The sequence below is a fragment of the Chroicocephalus ridibundus genome, chromosome 1 (genome assembly GCF_963924245.1).
Source record: "Chroicocephalus ridibundus chromosome 1, bChrRid1.1, whole genome shotgun sequence".
NCBI lineage: Eukaryota > Metazoa > Chordata > Aves > Charadriiformes > Laridae > Chroicocephalus > Chroicocephalus ridibundus.
Genome location: NC_086284.1, coordinates 17916912 through 17939707, shown reverse-complemented (window position 1 = coordinate 17939707; position 22796 = coordinate 17916912). Strand labels below are relative to the sequence as shown.

Sequence of the window (22796 nt, the reverse complement as noted above, 5' to 3'; positions counted from 1 at the left end):
GGCCGCAGGCGGGACGAGCGGCGGCCGCCCCTGGCGCAGGGCCCCGCCCCGCCCCGTCAGGCAGCGCCCGGCGTGCGGCGGCGGCGGCAGCTGCGAGCACGGTGGCTCTCTCGGCGGCCATGCGGCTCCTCACCGGCCCTCGCTGCGCGCTGTGGGCGGCAGCGCTGATGCTGCCCCTCCTCGTCCCCGGCTCCCGTGAGTAGCGGCGGCGGCGGGGGGACGGCCGGGCGGAACGGTCTCGGCGCTGCTGCTCCTCTCCGCCGGCACGGCCTCCCTGAGGCGTGAGGAGACGTCCCGCTCCCCAGAGCCTGCGGGTGTCCCGGGGCGCAGAGCAGAGACCCGGCCGTTGTCGGGGTCCGGCGGGGTGGGTCGTGGAGGAGCCGGGGAGCCCCGGCCGGGGCCGTGCTGGACGGAGGCGGGTTCCTTGCCCGGCTCCGTGAGGCGGCAGCTGTGGAGAGCGGCTCTTCGCAGCCTTGGGGTCACCGCGGCCCTGATGGCAGTGCCCTGTCGCGTTCCTGTCCGGCCCTTGCAGTAAAGTCCCTCTTTAATGCCGGTTCTGGTGAATACACAGCCCCCTGTTCCCCGGTGCTTTGGCTCCGGCGGTAGAAGGGCAGATCTGGGGGGTAGTCGTCGAAGTGTGCCCAAATACAGCGAGAGGTACAAAAGTCTGAGGTGCCGGAGTTGCCTTTTCAGGAGACTGAAATGTACAGTGCCCTGCCATTTCCCAAAGTGAAGAAACCGAAAGACAGGTAGCAAAATTAACCTGCCATAAATAATATGGAGGAATATCACTCAGTCCAGCAGTGTTAATATGCTGATGTTTAATCTGGTGAAGCTGTAATATAAACTGATACCAAAAAAAGTAAAATGAGAAACGTAAACAGCTTTATAATTGCCCTTCCAAAAACAGCAAGCCTTTTTAGAAGAAGTTTACCGGTAACCTATTTACTGCTTTGCTGAGATCCTGTGGCCTCCATTTTACAGCGACAGGCTGTTGTTTCATTTGATACAAGATTGGCCAGTTCTGCCTTTTTATGATGCTGTTTCCTGAGTTAAACCATATTCTGGTTTAACTCAGCGTACAGCCATGCTGTCTCCTGGGGCAGGGGTGAGCTCATCGAACTTTTGACAGTCAAATGTCGTCCTTCCTCTCTATGGGAATTTGTTGTCCAGACCCCATTTATAATGTGTTGAGCGAAGTTGTGCCCTTTTAAGGCTCAATCTAGCATGTCTATTGAAGTATCTTTTTTTTTTCTGCCGACTTACTCAGAAACTACCAGAAACTACTGCTGAGATTTGTGTTGGTTTCAGCAAAAGTTTGTGATTCACTAGCGAATGCTACAGGAGAAAGTGTGAAACCCACCAAATACTATGATTTGCAAAAAGTGAACGTGGCAGTAGATTTGTCCTCACTCCAGTTATTTTTGGGCATATTATTTCAAGATAATGCTGTTCTTTGCTGGAAAGTTTATGTGTCAGTCAAGTCAGTGGAAGAAACATCACCAAAATGTTATGGTTTAGGAAAAATCCTTCCCACTATTATGTAAAATCCGGCTGGCTTCCTGATAATCTGAGCGAGTAAGGAGAATCCACGCTCCCTGGCAGGAAGCTGCCCCCCCTTACCCTTCCTGGTCTGTTCAGAAAAGATAGCTAGCAACGTCTGCCAAGAGCTTACCTGTATACAAAACTACTTGCAGTACAAAAAATCATCATCAGCGGCAGCCTCCAGACTTGGAAGACAGGCATGGCGTTTTCTTTTTAGTGTACCTCCTTACTTCTCGTAGGTTCTTGGGCGACATCAAAAGGTGGTGTAGTTTTTCAGTCTCAAATTGATCAGAATCAGTTACTTGGGTCCATGTTGTTTCCTTAAGCATCTGTGCAATGGTGTTTATGCTTTCCTTTGCAAGACTGTGAGGTACTTTCACAATATTAAGGCATGAGGACCTGTCCAAAAAGTTGCTGAAATAATCCTGCCTGGCCTCTGTCTCAGGATGACCTACCTTCTTGGTAGGTCAAGAACGCTACTTCAAAAATAGATACGACAAGCCCTTGTTGAGTCAAAGGCAAAAAAAATATAAAGTTTCCAGATAGCAGGGATCTGAATTTAGAGGTTGCCAAAAATTGCCTGGCAGACATTACAAGATCTGGGGTCAGGGAGTTGGTTTTGTTTTAATATCCAGAATTTGAGTTTCATCCATTTCAGCTGAGAAGAATGAGTGTCCCGATGGTGATCCTGTCTAGGGGATGCTTATACTCATGTTGCTGCTCAAACATCTCTGCTTTAACCATTGCAGCCCCTTGGCTGTTACTCATTTGGATTGCTGAGAGGTTACTGTGCAAGTCAGAGATCTTTCTGATGGACTGTGCATAGTCAGTGCCTCTGTACTTCTTGTTTTTTAAACTAACAAAAGTGGAATGGCTTGGATATAACACTCTCCTACTTACCCGCTATGCATTAAACTTGAAAAGAGAAGATGCCCAGGCAGAATTTTATATATGACTGTTGAAATGTCCCCAAAATGAATGTGTAAAATTGTGCTTAGTGAAAATGTGAGTTTATATACCAACATCTTTCTGCAGCATGAGGTTTAGTTAGACTAGACGTAAAGCCTGTGAGTCCTTAGAAATGTGTTTGTGTTAAATATGAATGCAGGAGTGGGCACCTGTGAATGCAGGAGTAGGACCTTTGTCACATGCAGGGAACTGAATGAGGAGTGCCACTCATCAGCGTATGGTTCTTCTACCAGGCGTCATCTACAGAGAATAGTAATTTGGTATAAGCTTGAGCTGGAGACTGCAGATTCCTATTGTTAAATGTTCATGGGTGTTATCCACTGTGGTGATTTTTGCAGGATCTGGCAAAATCAAGTCCATTTAAAATCTTGTCCTGTTCATTTTCAGCAAATGTTGGAGCTATCCCTGTCACTTACCCTGTGTCTGTCTATGTGTTCGGCACAAGCACGGATCTTCAGCTCCTGTGCCTGAATACCACTCCTGGAAGCCAAATCCCAGCTATAAAGCTGGAAGAACTGGCCTGATTTTGCTGTTTTGAAAGCTTGCTTAGCCTCCAACTCATGACTTCTTACGCACTAGAGCACCAAAACCACAAGAGCGTACCAAGCTGTGCCGTGGCGCTTCACAGGAAGCACGCTTGCCTTCAGATACACCCTGGCCAGCCACAGGCAGTTGTGTTTTCAGCTGCATCTGTGCCTGACCTTAAACAGAGGAAAACAGAGTTGTCTGACAAAAATGTTGATACCCTTTCCCTGTCCTTTTGCAGTGTGTAGTGCTTCGGTGTGTTGTTTTAAGTTGTGTGTTTCCTTGGTTTGGTTCTGTTTTGTCATGAAAAATGACCGTGGGACCATGGAGATCCTTCTTTTTTTTCCTGGGTTTTTTTGTTTGTTTTGGGGTTTTTGTTGTTTTTTTTTCTTTTCCCCCTTTCCTTCCCATGCTCACGCCTGCACGTGTACACCTGGGTCAGTGCAGACTTCTGACCCTTGCGCTTCTGCTTCCTGGAGAAGGCCAGACGCCCTCACTGTTTGGCTTTGGGCCAATTGCCCTGTGCAGTCTCTGGTCTCGAATGAGAGTCCCCAGTTGTCAGAGCCATCGCTGCGTAAAAGGGTGTGTTGCTTTTCACTTTGCCTTCACCCAGGACAGCCTTCCTGCCTCCCTGGCTGAAGTCTCCTGCTGTCCCTGCAGTGATACACACGGCTTCAAATCCAGCATCACAGTCTGAGGACAGAAAACTGTTTGTAAATAGTGTCATTTTAAGATTTTCTTTTTCTCACCTGTCCTGTTCGCTGCCATGTGTTCCAATGGGGCATATGCTCATGCAGTACCCCATATTAAGATGTATTTGTATTCTGGAGCAGCTGCTTGTGATGCAAATTAAGAAACTTGCCAATGTTTGGAGGTTCTTTTGAGGAAGGAAAAAAAAAAAGGTTGTATCTTTTAAGTTGGGTAAAGTCCTTGACATCTTTCAAGGTGCGTAGTCCAAGCTGATTTGAACTAGGACTAATATAGTCCTGTTTGCCCTTCTACCTCTGGTTCCTGTCCCCCTCTTTCATCTAATCCTACAGGGAGCCCGTTCTGCTGGTTGAGGCAGCAAAAAACATTGTGTGCTGTTGGGGAGGAGGATAATGTCAATTTTCTGTTCAATCAGATCATTGTTAAACGCGGCGGGACTAGCTCTGTTGTAAATGACTTTCTGCAGGATTGGGTCCTTCCTGGGGAAGCTTATTTTAGCTGTGTCCCATCCTCTTTTGTTTGTTTGTTTTCCCTAAGCTCCCTAATTAAACGGTCTAACATATCTTGCAATATCAATCTCGATACTGCAGGGTTAAGATACAATGGGTGGTTTGTCATTTGTATTTGCAGACTTTACCATTCTGAGATCTTCACTAAGGTTTTGTAACTACTAAGAAAGTGCCCTGTTTCTGTGGTACTTAGTGCAGGCTATTTTCTTGCCTTTAGCAGAATATTGTTATAAGTGATCAAAAACTAAACTCTGCTTGGCAAAGGCAGAATTCACAACTGATCCTCTTGCACGCATGTTCATGCCAGACTTTTCCTTCTGTGTGGTTTGTCTTTACATTTTACTACTTATTTGTAGACCAGGCCTGAGCACAGACTAATCAGGCCTCAATTAGTCATTAGAGTATGATGATATTTCACCAGAGGTGTGATCCTTCTCTTTCCTGCTCCCCACCTGCCAAATACTCAGTGGATGCATTAGTGGGACATGCTCTTAGTCCCAAACTAAGCAATGCAACTTCTTAGTGGATCTTACTGTCTTACCGTGCTGTCCCTGTAGGGGCACAGCACGTGCTCATCTGCCTGCAAAGGCCTTGCAGACTTTATAGGAAAAGATTCATGTGAGAAGCTCCTTTCCTTCTGCTGTAGGTGATGCAGATCATATGTTATTACTGAAGGAAGGTGCCTGATTTTCTGCCTCTTATTTCTTTTGGTCTCCTTTCATCTTAAGGAAAAAGAGAACTTGGGATGGTGATGATGGGGAAGATAAAACCGAGGATGGGATGGAGTTCCAGTTCATTTGATGGTTGGGTAGTGCAAATGTTATCGTTTTTAATGTGCTAAAAGCAGGCTGTTGTGGTACCATGCTTTCGTATCGTCATTATACCTAACTCCTATCCATGGTAGTTCAGTCATTTATCTGCCCAAAGCAAGTGACAGATGCTATACTAACTTTGTTTGGGGTTTTTTTTGTTTGCTTCTTAGTAATAAGGCACCTAAAACTGTCTTATTGTTCTTGTTTTTTATGTACGAAATGAAGAGACAACCAACTCCAGCAGTGCTACACCCTTTGCTCCGATTCCAGATGATAAATTGCAAGGTAGTACTCTTGGCATTTCTGTTGCTGTTCCTCAGTAGCATCAAGAAAAGCAATATGTATTACTGTATGCCTTAGGCTGTCCTGTAACAGTTTGCCCTTTATTTTATTTTGTTGAATTGTGAAGCACTGTAGGGCAGGAGGGAGGTACTCTCATTGTCACATCTATTCCAGAACAACTAAAGATACTTAAGAGGAACTGATGAACAGCAGAATGCAACTCAATCCTCATATCCTTAGGTACCCCAGAGCAAAAGAGAGAGGAGAAATAACATGGGAAAATTTTATGTATAGAATAGAAATACCTGCCAACATCATTTTACCGTTACAAAGAGAACCACCAGCTCAAGAAGTCTACAAAGCTGGACTTCAGTGCTCTTGAGAAAAAGGCAAGGCACTTTTTCATTTGTTTTTTAACGTCAGAATGGATTCTGGGTCCACTGTGCTTGAGCTCATTGCTAAAGTACATGTTTATTTCACAGTGTAATTTCATTTTGACTGTGTTAAGCTGTACCCCTTTAAGCATGTGCCATGTGAAAGGCATATTCCTTGAGTCATTTTTGCCCTGTACTACTTCACTCATCTCATTTGCTGTTGGACAACAAGTGGGATGTATAGCCAATACTCTGCTTATTGACTCACTCTATCTTGTGTTAATTGCATCACTGACTCACACCCAAATTCCAGGCAGTGTATGTGGCTTTTTTTCACCTGTATGAGCATGCAGTCCACATCCAGATGTGTTCCCAGGGTTGCAAAAGTAAGCACTCAGAACTTGGGGGAAACCCAAAGCTGCGTTCTGGTTACAGTATTGGGCCAGTGTGGGAAAGGTTTAGCCCCAGGCATATCCATGGCTTATGCTGGTATAAAAGTCAACATATCCAAGAAAGAATGTGTTTGTAGTTGTACGATTCTAGACTGTTTCTCAAAGGCAATTAAATCTGCAGCTTAATATCCCAGGTATGTCAGCGTAAGGGTTATGTGTGCAGTACTCAATGGTGGGGCTAATTGGCTATGATTATACCAAAGAAAAGCCAAAGTCATTCCCTCTGTAATATTTTTTTTCCTCCTTTTTGGTAGGTGGCATGAAGGTGTAAATCTGTTGCATTTGTTCTTAAACCTGAGCTTGCTCATAACATGCATGTGATTGCAAAGGGCGTTGACAAAACTGTTTTAAACTAGACTTTTCAAGTTGTAAGAACAGCAAATCTGTTCAAAGGAAATAGGCCTGCTTCTTGGTTCTGGTAGCTGTGTTGCTATTCTTGTCATCTCTGAGGTTATGCACTTGGTTTTCCAGCCATGCTGAGAAGCCGTTGGGCTGCTGCAAGGCACATAGCACTAGCAATGCGGGAGGATGCTGTAAAAGATCAGTTACTTCAGGGAAAAGAATAATCACGGAATGGGCGTAGACAACAGTGCAGAATGAAGGGAGGGAAGTATGGGCAGTGAAGCTTCCAGGAATGGGAGTTATCGAACAGCCCAGTAGATCTTTGCCAGGAGGAAGAGACAGTTGACCTGTAGAAACTTTGAAGAGGGATACAGCAATGAGGACAGAAGTGAGAGTGGGAGGGCGCCTGAAAACCTAGAAATAACATGAGTAGGAAGGGGTAAAAAAGGAGAACTGGAAAAGTAGAAGTTTAAAGAAGGCGGGAAGGACAAACCATTAAGACTGAAACATGATTTATATTTTAAGTCTCTGGAAACAGGTGTGTTCTTAGGATACCTTTTTGTGTAGAGAGAGCGTAAGCCCACAGAAAGATGTTTCACAGGGTATCACTCTGTCTGTACTTGACACGACTACAGTATGTTCCTAGCATGATCCCAGTTTGTAACAGAGATGCAGCAAAATGAAAGAACATATTGAGGGTCAGGAAATGGAACTGAAATAGAGGAATAAAAACTGGAAAAAAAGACAAACCACAGTGCTTAAGTCGTCCAAGAAAGTCAGTGACAGTATGGCTGATAACAGCAAGCAGAATAGAGCACGACATAGAAGTCAAAGAGAGCAAAAAGAGAAGATGTAAAGAATTCAGATGCAGACCATTTGGGTACTATGTTCTTGCTGCACTGAGCTCTGGAAGCATTTTGCAGAGGGATAAAACCATCAGCTTTGGGATGGAATACTCTCTGCTGTATTCCCACTTGTAGCCTGCAAACATAGATACCTTGAGGAGAGTATTGTGTTGTGGGTACTTGAATTATAGTATGGTAAAATGAGAATGAATAATATTTCTCTTCTTGTTTCCTTTTTTCCTTGAAGGCAATAGCAGTTCATCCGCTCTTCCTGTTCTATCATCCACGCAATCTACAGCAACATCTGCAGTAGGTACGTATCTGTTCATTTGTCCATTACTAAGGACCTAGAAGCTATCTCCAGACCTACCCCAGATCATACCAAAATCTAAAGAAATATCCATCAAAAGCAGGTTTTTGAGAGAGGCATTATCATTTTAGGGCTGAGAAGCAATGTGTAAAACAACTCTGAAACGAAGCTGTGCTGTCTTTCAAGTTTAGGTAGCGTCCTTCGTCAGTAGAAGCAATGACATTTGCAGTGCCATTGAAAACCAGGAATCAAAATAAAACTTCAAGGAAGAATTGAAAGAACTTGGTCTTTTTAATGTTCGTTCTTTGTCTCTGAGCAAACTTCTTCAATTTTCATGGAGTAAAGATGAATAGGTTGTTGTGCAAACAGTCCGTTTAATGTTATTTCACAGTAAATAGGTTCAGGGTATAATGAAGTCCTGGTGGCTTGAGTTTCAAGAGTAAGACTCCGTTTCTTTTTAGGTAAGACTCATGGCACCTTATACCATAGAAAAAAGTCCTTACAGAGCTCATAGCACAAAACAGTGGAGTTCAAGCGAGACATGAGTGGCAGATCTGGGACAGTCTGTCATGGGTACCTTTGCATTGTTCTAGCACTGTTGTCTTTCCTTCTCAACTTGTCAAAAGAACGTAGGTAAGAATGATTTCCCAAGGCAGCAGTTTTGCAGCCGTGATGCTCCAACATATGTAACGTGCTTACAAAACACACTTTCGTAGAAAGAAGAAATAGGTGTATTAGATCAGCTAATAGAGTTTGAAAGCAGGTATTTAACCTGGGACAAACATGTCATCCACTTGGATTTTCAGTGTTCCAGCTGTTGGCTATGTCAATGTGAGATTATTAAAAAAGGAAATTTAAAAAAATTATTTTCTGGAAGAACTTCACATCAGTAAAGACTGGATAAGAATTAATGTCATGCAGTTGTTCAGTCTGTAATGCACAGATAAAAAAGGTTGTATGTAAGAGAAGAAAAGCTAGCTACATGCATGAACCGCGTCCCCCTTGTGCTAAGATCCGTGTAAAAACAGGACATTGTGCCTACCCTGAGATAGTTTGTGTATTTGTGGAGTTTCACGCTGATCATAAGATCCCAACTATGTCATTCCATTTCCAGCACAGCTCTCACTTTGTGTCTCTGTAGTCTCCAGGTAACCTCTGAGCTACCACACTCAGAAGTTGCTTGTTATTCGTTTAATAGTAAACTACTTGCCAGGAAAAAAAAATAAATCTCTGCAAAGACCTTTTGATAGCAAGGAAGTGGTGCAGTTTCTCATTCCATTGCCTGCAGTGTACCAGTTTAAGCATGTCTAACTTGGAAAGCGGAGCGATTTTTGTAATCCCCTTGTTGCCTTAGGGCCTTCCCCATGTGTAAAGCCATTGTTAACCACAGGTGTTTCACCCACCCTTCGCTCCAGCATTTCCGCCCTCCGCTCCAGCCCTGACTATGGGTTTCTTGCAGAGGTCTGAGCTTTACTGTGTCTGGATAATAACAGTAAAAAGAGGCCTGAGCCCTTTACTGTTAGGCACAGTGCAGACCTAACAGGCAGCTGTGCCTTGCTTGACGTGGTTTATGATTCACATCCTTCTCTTTTTTTTTTTCTTTCTTTTTTTTGGTTAGAAACTTCATAGATCTTAAGACAATGTTTATCCCTTTTGAGTATCTGTCTCAACTTCTTCAGAATAAAGACTACTGGATTTCGGTACTTAATTTTGCTTAAAGTTTCTGCCTTTTTTTTTTTTTGACGCTTTTCATCACAGAAGCAAGTGTTTCATGCAATTATTTTCCATGCAAAGGAAGCTACTTATTTATTTTAGGAAGAGCATTCAATAATCTTTTTTTTTTTTATGTTAGCACAGTGCTTATGGAATTTGAGTTGTTGTGTTTGTTTGTTGTGTTGAATTAGAACACTAAGGGAGTATTGCATGCTGCTAAGAATTATTATCTTTATGCTATATATATAGTTTGATTGATGGATATAGCATAGCTATTTAATGTTTTAACACAGGTAGCATACAAAGTAAAATACTTGTCTCTCTTAAAAATAAAGCATCATAAGCCTGAACTTTATTGTTGGCATACATCTTTTTTAAATAGTAAAAATTAACTCAGGCAGTCTGGGTTTGTTTAGTGGGATGTTCAATGAAGCCCAGCTGGTCTTTTGGGGGAAAAGTAATTAGGGAAATAAAAGATAAAAGGACAGATGTTGCTAGCAAATGTTCTTTCATCTTAACTCTGTTGGTAAAATAGTATGAGTAAGATTTTTCAAAGACACAGAAGAACAGATTGGTGCCCAGTTCATGTCAGCTTCCCAAATTCTCCAGCTGCCTCAGATAGCCTCCCACTGATGTTTTGAAATGACTGATGCTAAATACATTGTGAAAGATAAGTCTGTAGGAGATTAACCAGATTTTACTCTTAATATAAATGTTACATTGCCAAGTGCTGTAATCTTGATAAAGTAAGAAAAAAGCATCGCTAGTAGGAAAGAGAGGGGAAAAAAGTAATGTGCAAATTTGCTGAAATTCCTCATGATAGCTGCTCAGATATTTTTTTGTTCTGACTCAAGTTTTCTGTAGGGCAATTTAACGTCCATGGAATAAGTACCATCTTTGTGTAACTTCGTTTAATAATGTTACGCATGGAACCATTAGCCATTATATTGCTCATAAACACAAGCCAGTTTGACTCTCAGAAATGATGGCTAAAAACAAACCAAAAAACCACCACAGCCCAGAAAACTGACTGGTTGACACGTGCTTTCAGATTTGTCTTTCTTTCCTTTGGGTATCTTTTATATTAGGAATGCAGTTACCAGGTGTGGTTTCATGTCATATAACTGTACATGATTTCCATATAGACATTTCCATGCTTATTTCCTACAATGAGGAACCATTTGATGTTTATAGATCATTGTGCCTTTGGGGAGTTTACCTGTCAGTATTAAAATGTGCCCTGAATTTTATCTGATGTATTTTACACATGCTTCATAGAGGAACTGAATTTCCTAATTGTAACAAGGTAAGTACATAAATACAGTACTCCAACTGTTCCATCACAATGAATGCTCATTTCAAAGTGTTTCCTAGGGTTATGGCACAATACAATTATAACATTAAAGAACAGGAAAATAAATAACATCTACTATGAGGACTGTATTGGGCTGTTTCAGTAGTTTTAATGTTAAATGTCTCAGAAAAGTGTTGTGTAGGCCAGTTGCTTTCTGAATGCTTACATTGTCATAGTCTTTGGGTTTTTTTAAGTTTTTGATGTTCACATCTGTACTGGAAGCAGTGATACTTAAGTCTTAGCAAAGACACTGTTCTGTGTGTAGCTACTCGTAGCAACTACACTTTAGGAAGATTATTCTATAGAAGCATTTTTAGATGCTGTATAAAAAAGTAGAAATTGAATATCAAGTTTACTGGGGAATTGAGATGAAACTACCTAATCTTCAGTCGTTCTAGTTTTAGACAATTTCAGGAAAACATGGGTTTAATTAGACATTTGAATGTCCATAATGAAAAGCTTTTGTGGTGTTTAAAAGGAACCCAGCTTGTGTGAGGTATATGGAAATAGTACAGAAGCATTAATAATACAGAAGCTATTTGCCTCATATTGTCTGCTTAGAGAAATGTTAGTTGCATAACAGGCTCATGTTTCTTGTTAGTTCCTCCTTAGAAAAACAAATAATTATTCTTAAGATCATTCTAGCTGCCTGCATTCTACTAAGGGTCTAAGGATTTTGCTATAAATATCAATCTCTATTATTCTTCAGTTTTGCTTCATGGTATTTTTATTCTGAATAGTTTGTTACTGCTTTCTGAGGAAGAAAGGGGAAGTGTTAAGTAAAAGCAGGGTAAAAGTTAAAGACATTAGGTGTCAATTAAACTTGTGAAACAGCATTCCATTCTTTGTTTTAACCCTGGCAAGACAGCTTGCTACTAAATGAATGATAGAAGCCAGCAGGTTTACTTCAGTTGAACATTTATCACGTGTGGAAAACCTTTTGAACCTCAAGTTTAACACACGTATAGAATTCTCTCTGGTAAGTTTAATATACATGCAGACTTAGTAAAGCCAGTGTTTCATTCAAAAACAAATTAAATTATGACTAAAATTGGGGGGGGGGGGGGAACATTTTCATGCAAAATCCATTCTTATCAGAAAAGATTAATTATCTGAAAAGTTGGGTGCTTCAAATGGAAAGTTACCATTGATCCAGAACTTTATCACATTTTAAAATACTGTAAGTTATACTTGATTCTATGGAATTGGATAGTGTGATCCAAAAAAAATTGACCCTTCTGAAAGTTATCAGATGTTATCCAGATTTTCTTTACAGCCTTTCCTTTAAACCATCCCTGACCTTGAGCCTCAGAAATCGGAAGCTAGGTCTTTCCAAAGGAAAGGCGTAAGGGAGGAGTCTGTGCAAACCTGGATATCCATGCAGTAGCATTTTCATTGTTGCCCTGCTGTTCTATTTGGGCATGATAAATGCTGTCTTGTTCCATGAGTATACAGTTTATTACATTTTCATGTGTTTTTTGCGTGTGATATCACAAATGAAAATTTCTCAGGTTCGTCCACGAGTACTACTCATCTGACCAGTACCAGTCAGCCCACCAACACCACTTTGTCTGTCACGTCAACGACTCAGCCCACCACAACCAGCCACACTACGAGATCCACCACAGCTTCATCAGTCACATCATCACAACTCAATACTACAGCAGTGACCACTTCCAAGATTTCTTTCACTTCTGTAACAGGTGAGTTGACATTTCAAGAAGCTCACAAAGGCTTGTATGCATGTTGGCATGTGTTGTACAATTGTAGAATTGTTAGGTTTTCAGTAATATAACAAAGAAAGAAGGTATTTTCATGCTGAAAAATGAGAGTTAGGTGGGGTTTTATTATTAAGTTGGCTACAATAATGTTGCTCTGAGCACTCTGCTTCCTTAAATAAGGCTTCACTTAACCTGAGAGACCTGGTGTATTTAGGGGGGAAAAAAAAAAGTGAGCGGTCTGAACCAGCAGCCACCAGCAAGGAGATTAGCAATGTTAGGAGAAAGCCTGGCTTTTGAATACAACTTGTGTATTTGTTCAGCTCTCCTTTCTACAGCTTCTTGAACTCATCGCTAATACTTCCTTTTTCCCAGCTTGACCTGTGGCTCAAAATGTGTCTATTGGCTTGGGAGGAGGACTGAGTTCTGTTAGCTACATTTGTAGCAACGTAATGAATTTTATCCCTAATGGTGGATAAAGCATGACTGTGAATGAGTCGCGCTTTATGTAAAAGTTGTCGAATACAGTTTGATGGTACCCTTTAATACAAAAACAGTAAGTGTAGAATTCAGTATTTCCTTGCAGTTCACTGCTAGTTCACACCACTTCATGCTTATGCTTCTAAACAGGTTGGGGTTGCTCACGTGTCAGTGAAGCATTACAGGGTAGGTGAAGCTGTCATCAGCAGAACTTTTAGTTGGCCATGTAACACTCCCTGTGGCAAGCACAAATACAGATGGGCCCAGGCTGGGTATTCTGGTGGGAGGATGTAGCAGATAAAGCCAGTTTTCACATGGGAGCTGCTGTGGCTTGTCTGAGGTCACGTTATCTATGTCAGTATTTGTGTTGGGCTGCAGAGCTGATCTCACTTGGAGATCAAGTACGATTCCATGAGAGGTACTCTCCATTCCAAGATGGAGGGTGCAATTCCATGAGACAAAATAAAGCAATCCAATGGCTCATCACCACCGAAAGTATTTTACTCCCACCACGTAACTATGCTGACTGACTTGGTGGTTGTTGGACCCCTCTGCAGGCTGACTCAATATGCTCATCTGATTTAAAGCAACTGCCTTCTGTGCTTGGGTTAATTTCAGGACAGCTTAGTGAGTTAAATTGGCTTATGGAGGGTACAAAAAACACTAGAACTGGCCTAAGAAGGGCAGGAGCTGCTTGTGTGAAAGGAGAGGAGAGCAGCGGGGAAAAAAGGCAGGGGAAAGAGAGGGAGGTGGAGGGGAGAAGGGGCAGTTAGTCTTGCAGAGACAGCAAGCAGTTGGGTCAGCTGCTCCTGCATCACCAGAATCTGGCACTTAGAAATGGAGCTCTGTGTTTCACTGTGCTCGGCTGGTATCTTGCCAGTTGATCAATGTTCAATTTGTGCAATTGGGTCATTAGATGATATGTCAATGGGGAGGGCAGGATATAGAGGACTCCTCAAAACGCAGTTTTTCAAGCTCTGTAAAAAGTGCCTTTTGTTTTCTTCTTGTCAGCCACATCAAAATCTGAGGCTGTCGTAGCCAAAACCTCCAGATTTGATGTGGGCAGTTTCGTAGGTGGCATTGTGCTGACACTTGGAGTCCTAGTTATTCTCTACATCGGATGCAAAACCTATCACTCCAGAAGAGGCATTCAGTACAGAACCATGTAAGTTCCCAAGGAAACTTCCCTTGTCAATTTAATTCTTTCTTGAGGGGAACAAGAACAAACAAAACAAGGAGAATGAACTCTCATACATACATTTGCTTAATGTACATTATATTAATATTATTTAAGAGATTTAACTGTGATATTTTGTCTTTCACAACTTCAACTGTTCCTCATTATTATTATGCCTATATTCTGTGTGGGTTTTTTCTCTATCTATTATATAAAATAATATTGGGTTTTTTAAAGGTTCCTTCTCCTTTAGCTGTTCTATGAATAGCTAATGTTTCCTTGAAAACATTTCCTTTAAATGATTGCTGCAATTTGCAAGACTGCTGCTTCTTTTTGACACTTTCTCCTAGGCTCTGTTTGTCTATTGACTCTTTGGTGTTTTGCTCCCCCTTGCCATTAATTTTTTTGTAGTAGCTCTATTTTCTATTACCTATATGGTGTCTTGTGGGAACTCTGTTACCATCTCTCTTTCGTGTCACCTTTTATGTACCTTCAAGCCTAGTTTGGGCAGGCAGTTTTAAAGCCAGACATCTAATATTCCACATTCTTAAGCCACCACAGTTGAAGTGATTCATTTGTTTATTGTCACAGAAAACATTCAAAGGCAATATGGCCATTATTCACATTTTTAAAAGCTTCTTGTCAGCTCAGATTTTTTTTCCTCACCTTGCAATATAGGCAGGCCAACTTGTCGATCTCTGATATTTAGTTTTCTGTGTTATCTTGTCTCAACTCCAGAAGCCCATCTATAAAATTGTATGCACTGAACTTGCTTTTTCACAAGTCCTTGAAATTAGTAGAATTCGTTTAACCAAATACAAGCATCTGCACCTAAAGTAGTCATTTCATATCAGTCGTATTACCCAAAAGTAGGGTAAATCTGTCTGATAAATCAGCCTATCCACGCGTTTTTGTATTCACTTACTGTGAGGGCAGCTAAGAGCCTTAGATACAGAAGTCCGTGCTGTGGATATTGAAGGGTATAGGCTGGATCGATCCCACCAAAAGTCGCTTGTTTACTCGGTGTACACCAGTGACTTTCAGCATTCTTTGTGCTGCAGGCTGCTGGTATTTCCCCTGTGGAGTGTAGGTGCTGTACAGCGAATACAAGCCTATTGAGAATAAGCTTGCTTTTCTTAGTTGTCTTTTCAAGACGCTGTAGAAGTTGTCTGTGGGCTTCAGCCTGTAGACTACAAGTTGAAAAACACTGATTTAAACAGATTCTCTGCCACCAACTGCTTCCAGGCAGCTGGTCTCTCTGCTCTGTGATATCAGATTGCGGAACAGGAGGTAGTAGGTCCAGTCTTGTCTTGGGTATGATTCTTTGTGGAGCTGCTTTTTTCCTCTCCTTTCTGAGAGCACTGAACCAGTCAGACATCTGTGACTTTTGACTTCATCTTCTATATCACCCCTTTTGTAGTGAATAGTTCAGTGAAAATTGTACCACCTCATTTGCCGTTTATCCTCAGCTTTACTCAGTTTTCTTTGAGGCTTGCACACTTCCCTCCCTGTCCCACATTTACTTTAAGAACTGGGAATTCTTAAAACTAGGTTGCTTTTCTTTTTCCCATTCAGTATTTTCCATGTCAGTTGAGAAGCTTAAGTGAGGTGATGTCATTAGACTTGTTGGGATGCTAGTGTTCAGGCCTCGTGTTTTCTCCCCATCTTTACTCCTGTTTGCTAGTGGTGGAATTCAACCAGTTCCTGCTGTGCATGTTTACCCACGGTAGCATTTGAACGGATATTGTAGAATTCAGATCAACAGTATCTTTAAAACAAAGGAAACCTGTCACTGAGCTTGTGAACTGGCTTTCATTAGCTGTTACTACTGGATGTAGGTAAGATAGAATGGATAAAAATGGCTGAGCACCAGCTGACCTGAAAAATACGTACTTGAATTAAATGTGAAAGCCAAAACGTTAATAAGGCTAGTGAGGCTGGAGGAGTGTTGACTCCACCAGTAGATTGTGTTAACTTCAGGCTTGGTTCAGAGAGGACTGTCACTTCCCTTCGCAACAAGATGGCCTCTGTTCACAAAATTACCTTCTGAGCAGCAGCTGGATGGCTGTTCTTCATGTTGACTGTTTCTTGTACCGCACAACGTTAATTACTGTGTTTCTATTACAGCGATGAACACGATGCCATCATTTAAGGAGACTTCAGGGAAGACAGTGTTGGAAACCTATCCTATCGCAGCTTTTGTAACTTACTTCTGAAAGAGTTCCTTTCATCAAGATGATCACAGTCTCTAAACCTGTTGTGGGCGTGATCCTGCAAAATGTTGAGAAGCTCTATAAACATCCTGATTTTTTTTCATTGGCTTTCGTAAGAAGAAGAAGTCGTCGGCACTTTGCAGACACTCTTTTCTTTTTCCAGTATTTGTAACCAAATTTAAAGAAACACACGTACTGAGTCATTTTAGGGTACACACACAAGTCTCTGAAATACCTAATTACGGGCACAGTGAATCGCATCATTGGAATGCTAAGTTCAATTATTTCTTACATATTGCATAAATCCAGTGTGTTCCATAATGGATACAGTAGGTTAAATAGGATAGCTTTGAGACCAAGCATTGGTTTTTGCAAGTGAAGTGGGTTTTTTTCCTAATATTTTGTATTAAATTGTATTTATTTTGAAGTTTGATGTGAACTTTAGTTTAGAAATTTTGGATTTTGAACAATTCAGTTTTTTTTTTTTTTTTATTAGGCTATAAAGGGACATGGCTTGCTAACTGCGTAGAAGGTGATAATGAGTACTTTAAACTTCAGTCCTTAGCTCACCAGTGACCTGCAGAGACTTCCCTTAACAGGCTGTACAATGAGAGCCGCCGCGGGAAGCACGGACAGACTGGAGATACCCATCCACAACCTTTTTCTCTAAATGGGTCCTTGTAAGAAAACAGACTCTGCGATCTGTAGCTTCCTTTTTCTAGCATGTCCTAATGAAGCATGTGCAATTGAAGGTAAAATAAAAATGGAAAGAAGTAATTGTGCCATCATAAACATGATAAAATATGAAAATTGCTTCTAAAAATTGGCTTTTAAGTTGAATGTAGCAATCGCTTCACTCTTGGGTTTTATTGTTATGAAGTTGTATGCGGTGTTTTAGCAGCATTTGATAAGCATTGAAACTTACACAGAGAAGTGGAAAATACGTAAGACAGCATTTTAGAAGAATATCATCTGCATTTTTACGACGATTTTCAGAACTTGTTACTGCTGCACGCATGTACTGGGTCAAAAGCCCACTGAAGGCAACGGGGCACCTCTCAGAAGGCCTTTAGATGAAGTCCCAAATACACTGGGTGTGCTGTGCGAGATGGCTGGTGCTGCTTGCGTATCACATCTGCAGGTCCTCTGAGGTAACCCCGCTGTCTTCAGCAGGTGGGCTCCATGTTGACATGGGTGTAAGGAAAATGAGAGCAAGGATGAAGAAACGCAGGCCTGCATCTCCTTGTTCAGCCCCGCTCAGGCTCCACTTGTAGACCTCTCCCTGGTGAAGAAGGTTGGTGTGGTGGGACTTGACCACTCTGGTTACTGCTGGCACTAGTCCCTCACGCAGGGTACGGGGGGAGGTGGTGACAGCTGAGGGGGGTCACAAGAGGAACTGCATACAGGCCTGTCAGGGGGCAGCTCTGGCACAGGTTAAATTTTTTTGTTGAGCAACATTAAAGTGGCCGTATGGATGTCTCTTCCCTTTCTCACATGGAGTAGTAATCCCATGGAGTTGTGTCTGAGGCACAGCAGGCTGCAGCAAGCCATGGCTAATGAGTAATCTTAGTAGCACCGGCCGCACACCTGAAATGTGGGTAGTGGGGCTGTTTTGGTTTTCACTGAGATTGAGGTACAGGGGGAAGAGTGATTTGAAGTAACTTTTGTGATTTTTCTTAATTGCATTGTTTGGTGGGAAACTTCTGGTTTTGACTTGAAGAGTTTGGAAACAGCTCTTCCATGGAACTGCAGTTCCTTACTTTGTAGAAATTAAGACAATTAAGTGCAACTCAGTTACTGGGATTGTAACACCTCTGTTGTACAGATGAATGAATAAAATGAAATCTTTGGAGTTACTATATCAATTTCAGTTGGATTTTTATTTTACTAGGTGGTTTCTTAATTCCCTCAATCCTTTCCACGGTCATAACCATTGGATAAGAAGTGTTCACTAAGTATACTTTGCCGTGCTGGAATACCAGACCTAGTGCATTTTTGCCCAGCTCAATCATTTGTAATGTATTTTGTAATCTCATTGCTACCGTAAAGCAAAATTACGTGCTTAAGATTTCAGATGGGTCAGTGCCAATATCCAGCCTGCCCGCCTTTCAGGTGTTCAGATACTGGAGAAAGTGAGGTGCAATTGGTAAATCTCACCTTTAACTTTACATTTGCTTACCAACGGTAAGGGAAACCCCAGCTTTAAGTTACACACGTACGAAGTGGGATGAACAGGACAGTTTTTCAGTGTATCGTATCAGCACTAAGTGTGTATTTAGGCCTCAGTCCTGGAGGTCATCCTGCAACACTTGGAACAAGCAGTGGAGCTGAAGGTAGCTATGCTCTACGCATGGAGAGGGGTTGGCTGTATTAAATAACGGAAATAGTAATTTAGCATTTAAAAATTTTGATTGTGCAAAGTAAAGATTGGCACTTTGTACGGGAAGAGCATTTGCAAGGGTTTGCCACAGGAGTTTACCAGATTTTAGACTAAGAGGAGGTATGAAGCTGAAGTATGAGCAAAAAACAGAAAAAGGTCTTTTGTTTCATAGACTGAAGTCCAGCGCTATCCCAGGCAGCCGGGGAGTAGAATATAGAATAGCTTGGAAGGGACCTACAATGATCACCTACTGCCTGACCAACTCAGGGCTGACCAGGTCAAAGCATGTTATTAAGGACATTGTCCAAATGCCCCTTAACCACCAACAGCCTTGGGGTATCAACCACCTCTCTAGGGAGCCTGTTGACCACCCTTGGTAAAGAATATTGCCTAAATATAATTCCCTCCTCATGGAAGTCTCTTCCCACTCACTTCTGTTGTGATTAGTTATGCTAAATTCAATCATAGTGGCCTACCAGTGTCTTAAGGGGGCCTACAAGAAAGCTGGTGAGGGACTTTTTAGGATGTCGGGTAATGGTAGGACTAGAGGGAATGGATTAAAACTAGAGATGGGACGATTCAGACTGGACGTTAGGAAGAAGTTCTTCACCGTGAGGGTGGTGAGACACTGGAACAGGTTGCCCAGAGAGGTGGTGGAAGCCCCATCCCTGGATGTTTTTGAGGCCAGGCTGGATGGGGCTCTGAGCAGCCTGGTCTAGTGGGAGGTGTCCCTGCCCATGGCAGGGGGGTTGGAACTAGATGCTCTTTAAGGTCCCTTCCAACCCTAACAAGTTTATGATCTGTTTATATTCATTTTATGCAATAATTTTTTAGCATAACTAGCTCTTCCCTTTCGCTAGGTATACTTCTGCTACAGTCGGTCTTTCAGCGGGTCCTTAACTGAGTTGTTTATTAGTAGCGTGAGGATGACCCTACTGTTTGCGTTTCATCCTTCCACGAGGGCTGCGCCTCTGTCCTCTCCCCAGCGCTGGTGGCCGGGCACAGCTCGTAGCTGTGTCTTGGCGAGGAACCCCTCTGGTGGCACAGCGCAGAGCTGCAGCTACAGCGGCATGTTTTAAGCCCATCGCCGGCATTCACGCAACCCCCATACTCATTTTTAATCCTTAAAATTCGTGTGGTTTTTGCGCTTAAAATTTATTTCATTTAATACTACAGGCTTGAGAAGGCTTAATCTTTCATTTACTACTAAGCGCAATATAATTATGCTGGGATCTTCTGCAGGGAGCCAGGGTGTAAAACACTGACACGATGAAAGCAACTGGAACTTCAGGGAACCAGGACTTCCTCGTTCACGTCCGGTATATGAAGGCTATCAGAGAGTAAGCTGTAACTGCTTTTAATGTTAGCCACAACACTCTTCCCCCCGTCTTTGATGAATTATTGCACCCTCACTGATACCACTTCTTGTGGTTTGGATTCAAACTCCCCCCCCGCCCCAGAGCAAGAGGAGACAACGGCACTTGGTGTCCCCGAACTGGGACGCTGCTGTAGGGCAGACGTGGAGCAACCTGAGCCCACATCCCAGCGCTGCACCGGTCTGCCTTCCTCCCGCACGGCTTCCCTTTTTATGCAGGTCTCCTTTAGCCTGTGTCCTAGTACCAAGTCGTTGCCCTTCCAGCATCATTGTTTTGATGGGGCCCTACATCAACAGCTTCAAAGCAGTCCAGAAATGCTGCAGTGCTATATTTGTTTTTTTTTTATTTAAAAAACACTATTAAAGCAAGATCATGTTACTGTGCTAATATGCAGTAACTTAAACATCATCCCTTTGTAAATCTACTTTCATACCTTTCCTTTTTGTTCAGAGACTGTTAAAGCTCTTACATGCTCATGCCACTCTGGTTTTGCCCTGAAGACATATGTCGCATTCTTAACATGCTTTATCGAAAAAAAAATATAAGGAACAAAATGACAATATTGCCAAAAGCAAAGTCGAATGGCATCAGAGACTAAAAATTGCCTAGATAACTCAAGAGGTTAAGAATTTAGCTGTCATATGGAAGCAGATAGAATGAGAATGGACCTGTGCAGAATGTAAACACATTCTCTGGACAACACTGGAGGAGTCCCGATGGGTGTATGACTTAAAAAACAGGAAAGTTAAATGAATTTAGGAATCCGCATTTGACAGTTCTCACAAACAGCATAGCCGCAGGGACTGTCAGTTCCCAGTGTTGATCCTGCAGTGTCTGAGCTTTAGCCTGCATCAGAATTTAGTGTTTGCCTCGCCATAAAAACATGACTTTGAAGACTGGATCAATGATTAATTTTATCCTTCAGTGTCAGCTCATCCCTGTACTTCCAAACCTCCAAGTCAGGAACTCTGAAGAGTGATGGAATAAAAGGGACTCCAAGTTCTGGAGGCTTTTAAATGTCCTTTTAGAATCCCAAAAGGAAATATATCCTCACTTTGATACTCAAGATCTTGTCTATTGTTTGTTCTGACTTCTGCAGTTTGGAAGCCAAGGTGGGGCACCTGGCCAGCACTGAGGTGATGGGTGCTTTTAAAGTGTTAGAAAAAAAACTGTGTAACTCAGTTTCCTTGACAGGGCTCAGAAACAAAAGCAACAAGTGCCTGTACAAATGGGGCGCTTTCCCCTTTTAATTGTTGCGTATGTGACTTAATCTTTTCTAAAGACTTTATTCTTCCCTTAGAATCGAAGCTGTCTTCCGTTGGGCAAATCACAACCCTGCCTAACATCCTATATTCCGTAAGTACTGAGTAGTTCACTTCTCTATCCATCTGACAAAAGAATAGAGCATCAGTAAGTCAAACTATACAGATCCCAAAGAAGGAGATCTTTGTTCTGACCAAGTCGACATGTGAGCTTAAAGAGCTCTGGCAAGTTCTCCAGCTTTTCCCCAAAAAAAAATTGACCAGCAAAAGCCACTGCTAGGACATTGCTTATTGTGCGATTTCCTGCTATGTTCCAGTATATTTTGATCTCTTCAAAGAGAAAAAAAAAAACTCAAATATTTTGAAAATAGCACAGCAGGATCTGCTGTTTGGAGTTCCGCTCTTCCTCGCGCAGGATGTGTGCAACATCCCAGGCTCTTAGGCTTGAAGGGTCCTATGCCAGCAGCCATCAGTGAGGAAGCTGGGCTGGAGCATCGGTAACTGTTGTGATCACACGCCCAATTAAAAACAGAAACAAAGGACTGGTGATTTAGTATTATCTCAGGAAGTTTTAATCCCTGCACTAGCGACCTCCGGAGCAAGAGTGACAACCATTCCACGTTAAGTAGTTCAACAGGACAGAGAATACCTTTTTGTGTCCAGAATACGCCTCTCGCCTGAATTCACATACCTGCGGCGGGTCACTGTAGGAATAACTAACAGCAACACTGAATTTGCAAGCTCAGTCCATCTGCACCATTAAACATGATACCGCATCCCCAGCCTCACTACGCTACACTTGCCCCAATGCAGAACTAAAGGCAGCTGAATCCACTGTTTACAATTCCACACGCTTCTCCTGATGTTTAATGAGGAATGTAGCAAAGAACCAAGTTCTGAGAGCACTATGGGAGTTACTAAACAACCACTAATGCCTCAGTCACAAAAAGCAATATAAAGACTTTTCTTTTATATCATGCTAGTGGAGTTCCTAGATACTTCATATATGGCTGTTCATTTTGGCGTATAAGAGCAGTGCTCCAGGGCCGTCTGGTCACCTGTGGATACCAGGACTGCACGCTGTCTTCAATTTGAAGAGCGCTGGGCTTCCTGGTCAATGCTCAAATGCAAACAGAAGATAAAGCATTCAGTTAAAAAACAAGAACACACAAAAAAACCCATGCATGAAACTGCTGAATAATCACAGTGAAGCTTCACAAAACATGCCGCTGCTACTTGGGAAGCCACTGTTATCTTGCAGTATCTCAAACCAGTATCAGAAACTGCAGCTGCTCCAGGCAAGATCCTTTGCAGATACGGTACGCTTCATTCAAGTAAAGAAACTGCTCGTTTCTAGAAGCTGGGAATATTGCCTTCTGTTTTCAACTTACAGCAGGTCTGAGCCCTGAACTCCAATGATACCAAAGTTCCCACCCTCTACCGCCGCTAA

At 42.3% G+C, this 22796-nt stretch overlaps 1 protein-coding gene across 2 annotated transcripts; it reads left to right on the top strand.

Annotated features, from left to right (window-relative positions):
* Positions 1-18175, top strand: TMEM123 (transmembrane protein 123). 2 transcript variants are annotated; one of them, XM_063329983.1, is made up of 6 exons: positions 8-195; positions 5294-5353; positions 7611-7676; positions 12252-12443; positions 13950-14103; positions 16243-18175. In XM_063329983.1, exons 1-6 carry the CDS (start codon positions 120-122, stop codon positions 16265-16267), a joined length of 573 nt encoding a protein of 190 aa, XP_063186053.1. In that variant the 5' UTR covers positions 8-119; the 3' UTR covers positions 16268-18175. The 2 variants fall into 2 exon arrangements, with proteins under 2 accessions (XP_063186061.1, XP_063186053.1); XM_063329991.1 differs by lacking the exon at positions 5294-5353 and having other exon boundaries at positions 1-195.
* The last annotated feature ends 4621 nt before the right edge of the window (positions 18176-22796 follow it).

Excerpts from the sequence above, each read along its gene's own strand:
- TMEM123 (XM_063329983.1), top strand. The coding sequence starts at position 120 with ATGCGGCTCCTCACCGGCCCTCGCTGCGCGCTGTGGGCGGCAGCGCTG. Across the intron at positions 5,354-7,610 it reads TCCAGATGATAAATTGCAAG|GCAATAGCAGTTCATCCGCT; the intron begins GTAGTACTCTTG and ends TTTTCCTTGAAG. Across the intron at positions 14,104-16,242 it reads GGCATTCAGTACAGAACCAT|CGATGAACACGATGCCATCA; the intron begins GTAAGTTCCCAA and ends TTTCTATTACAG.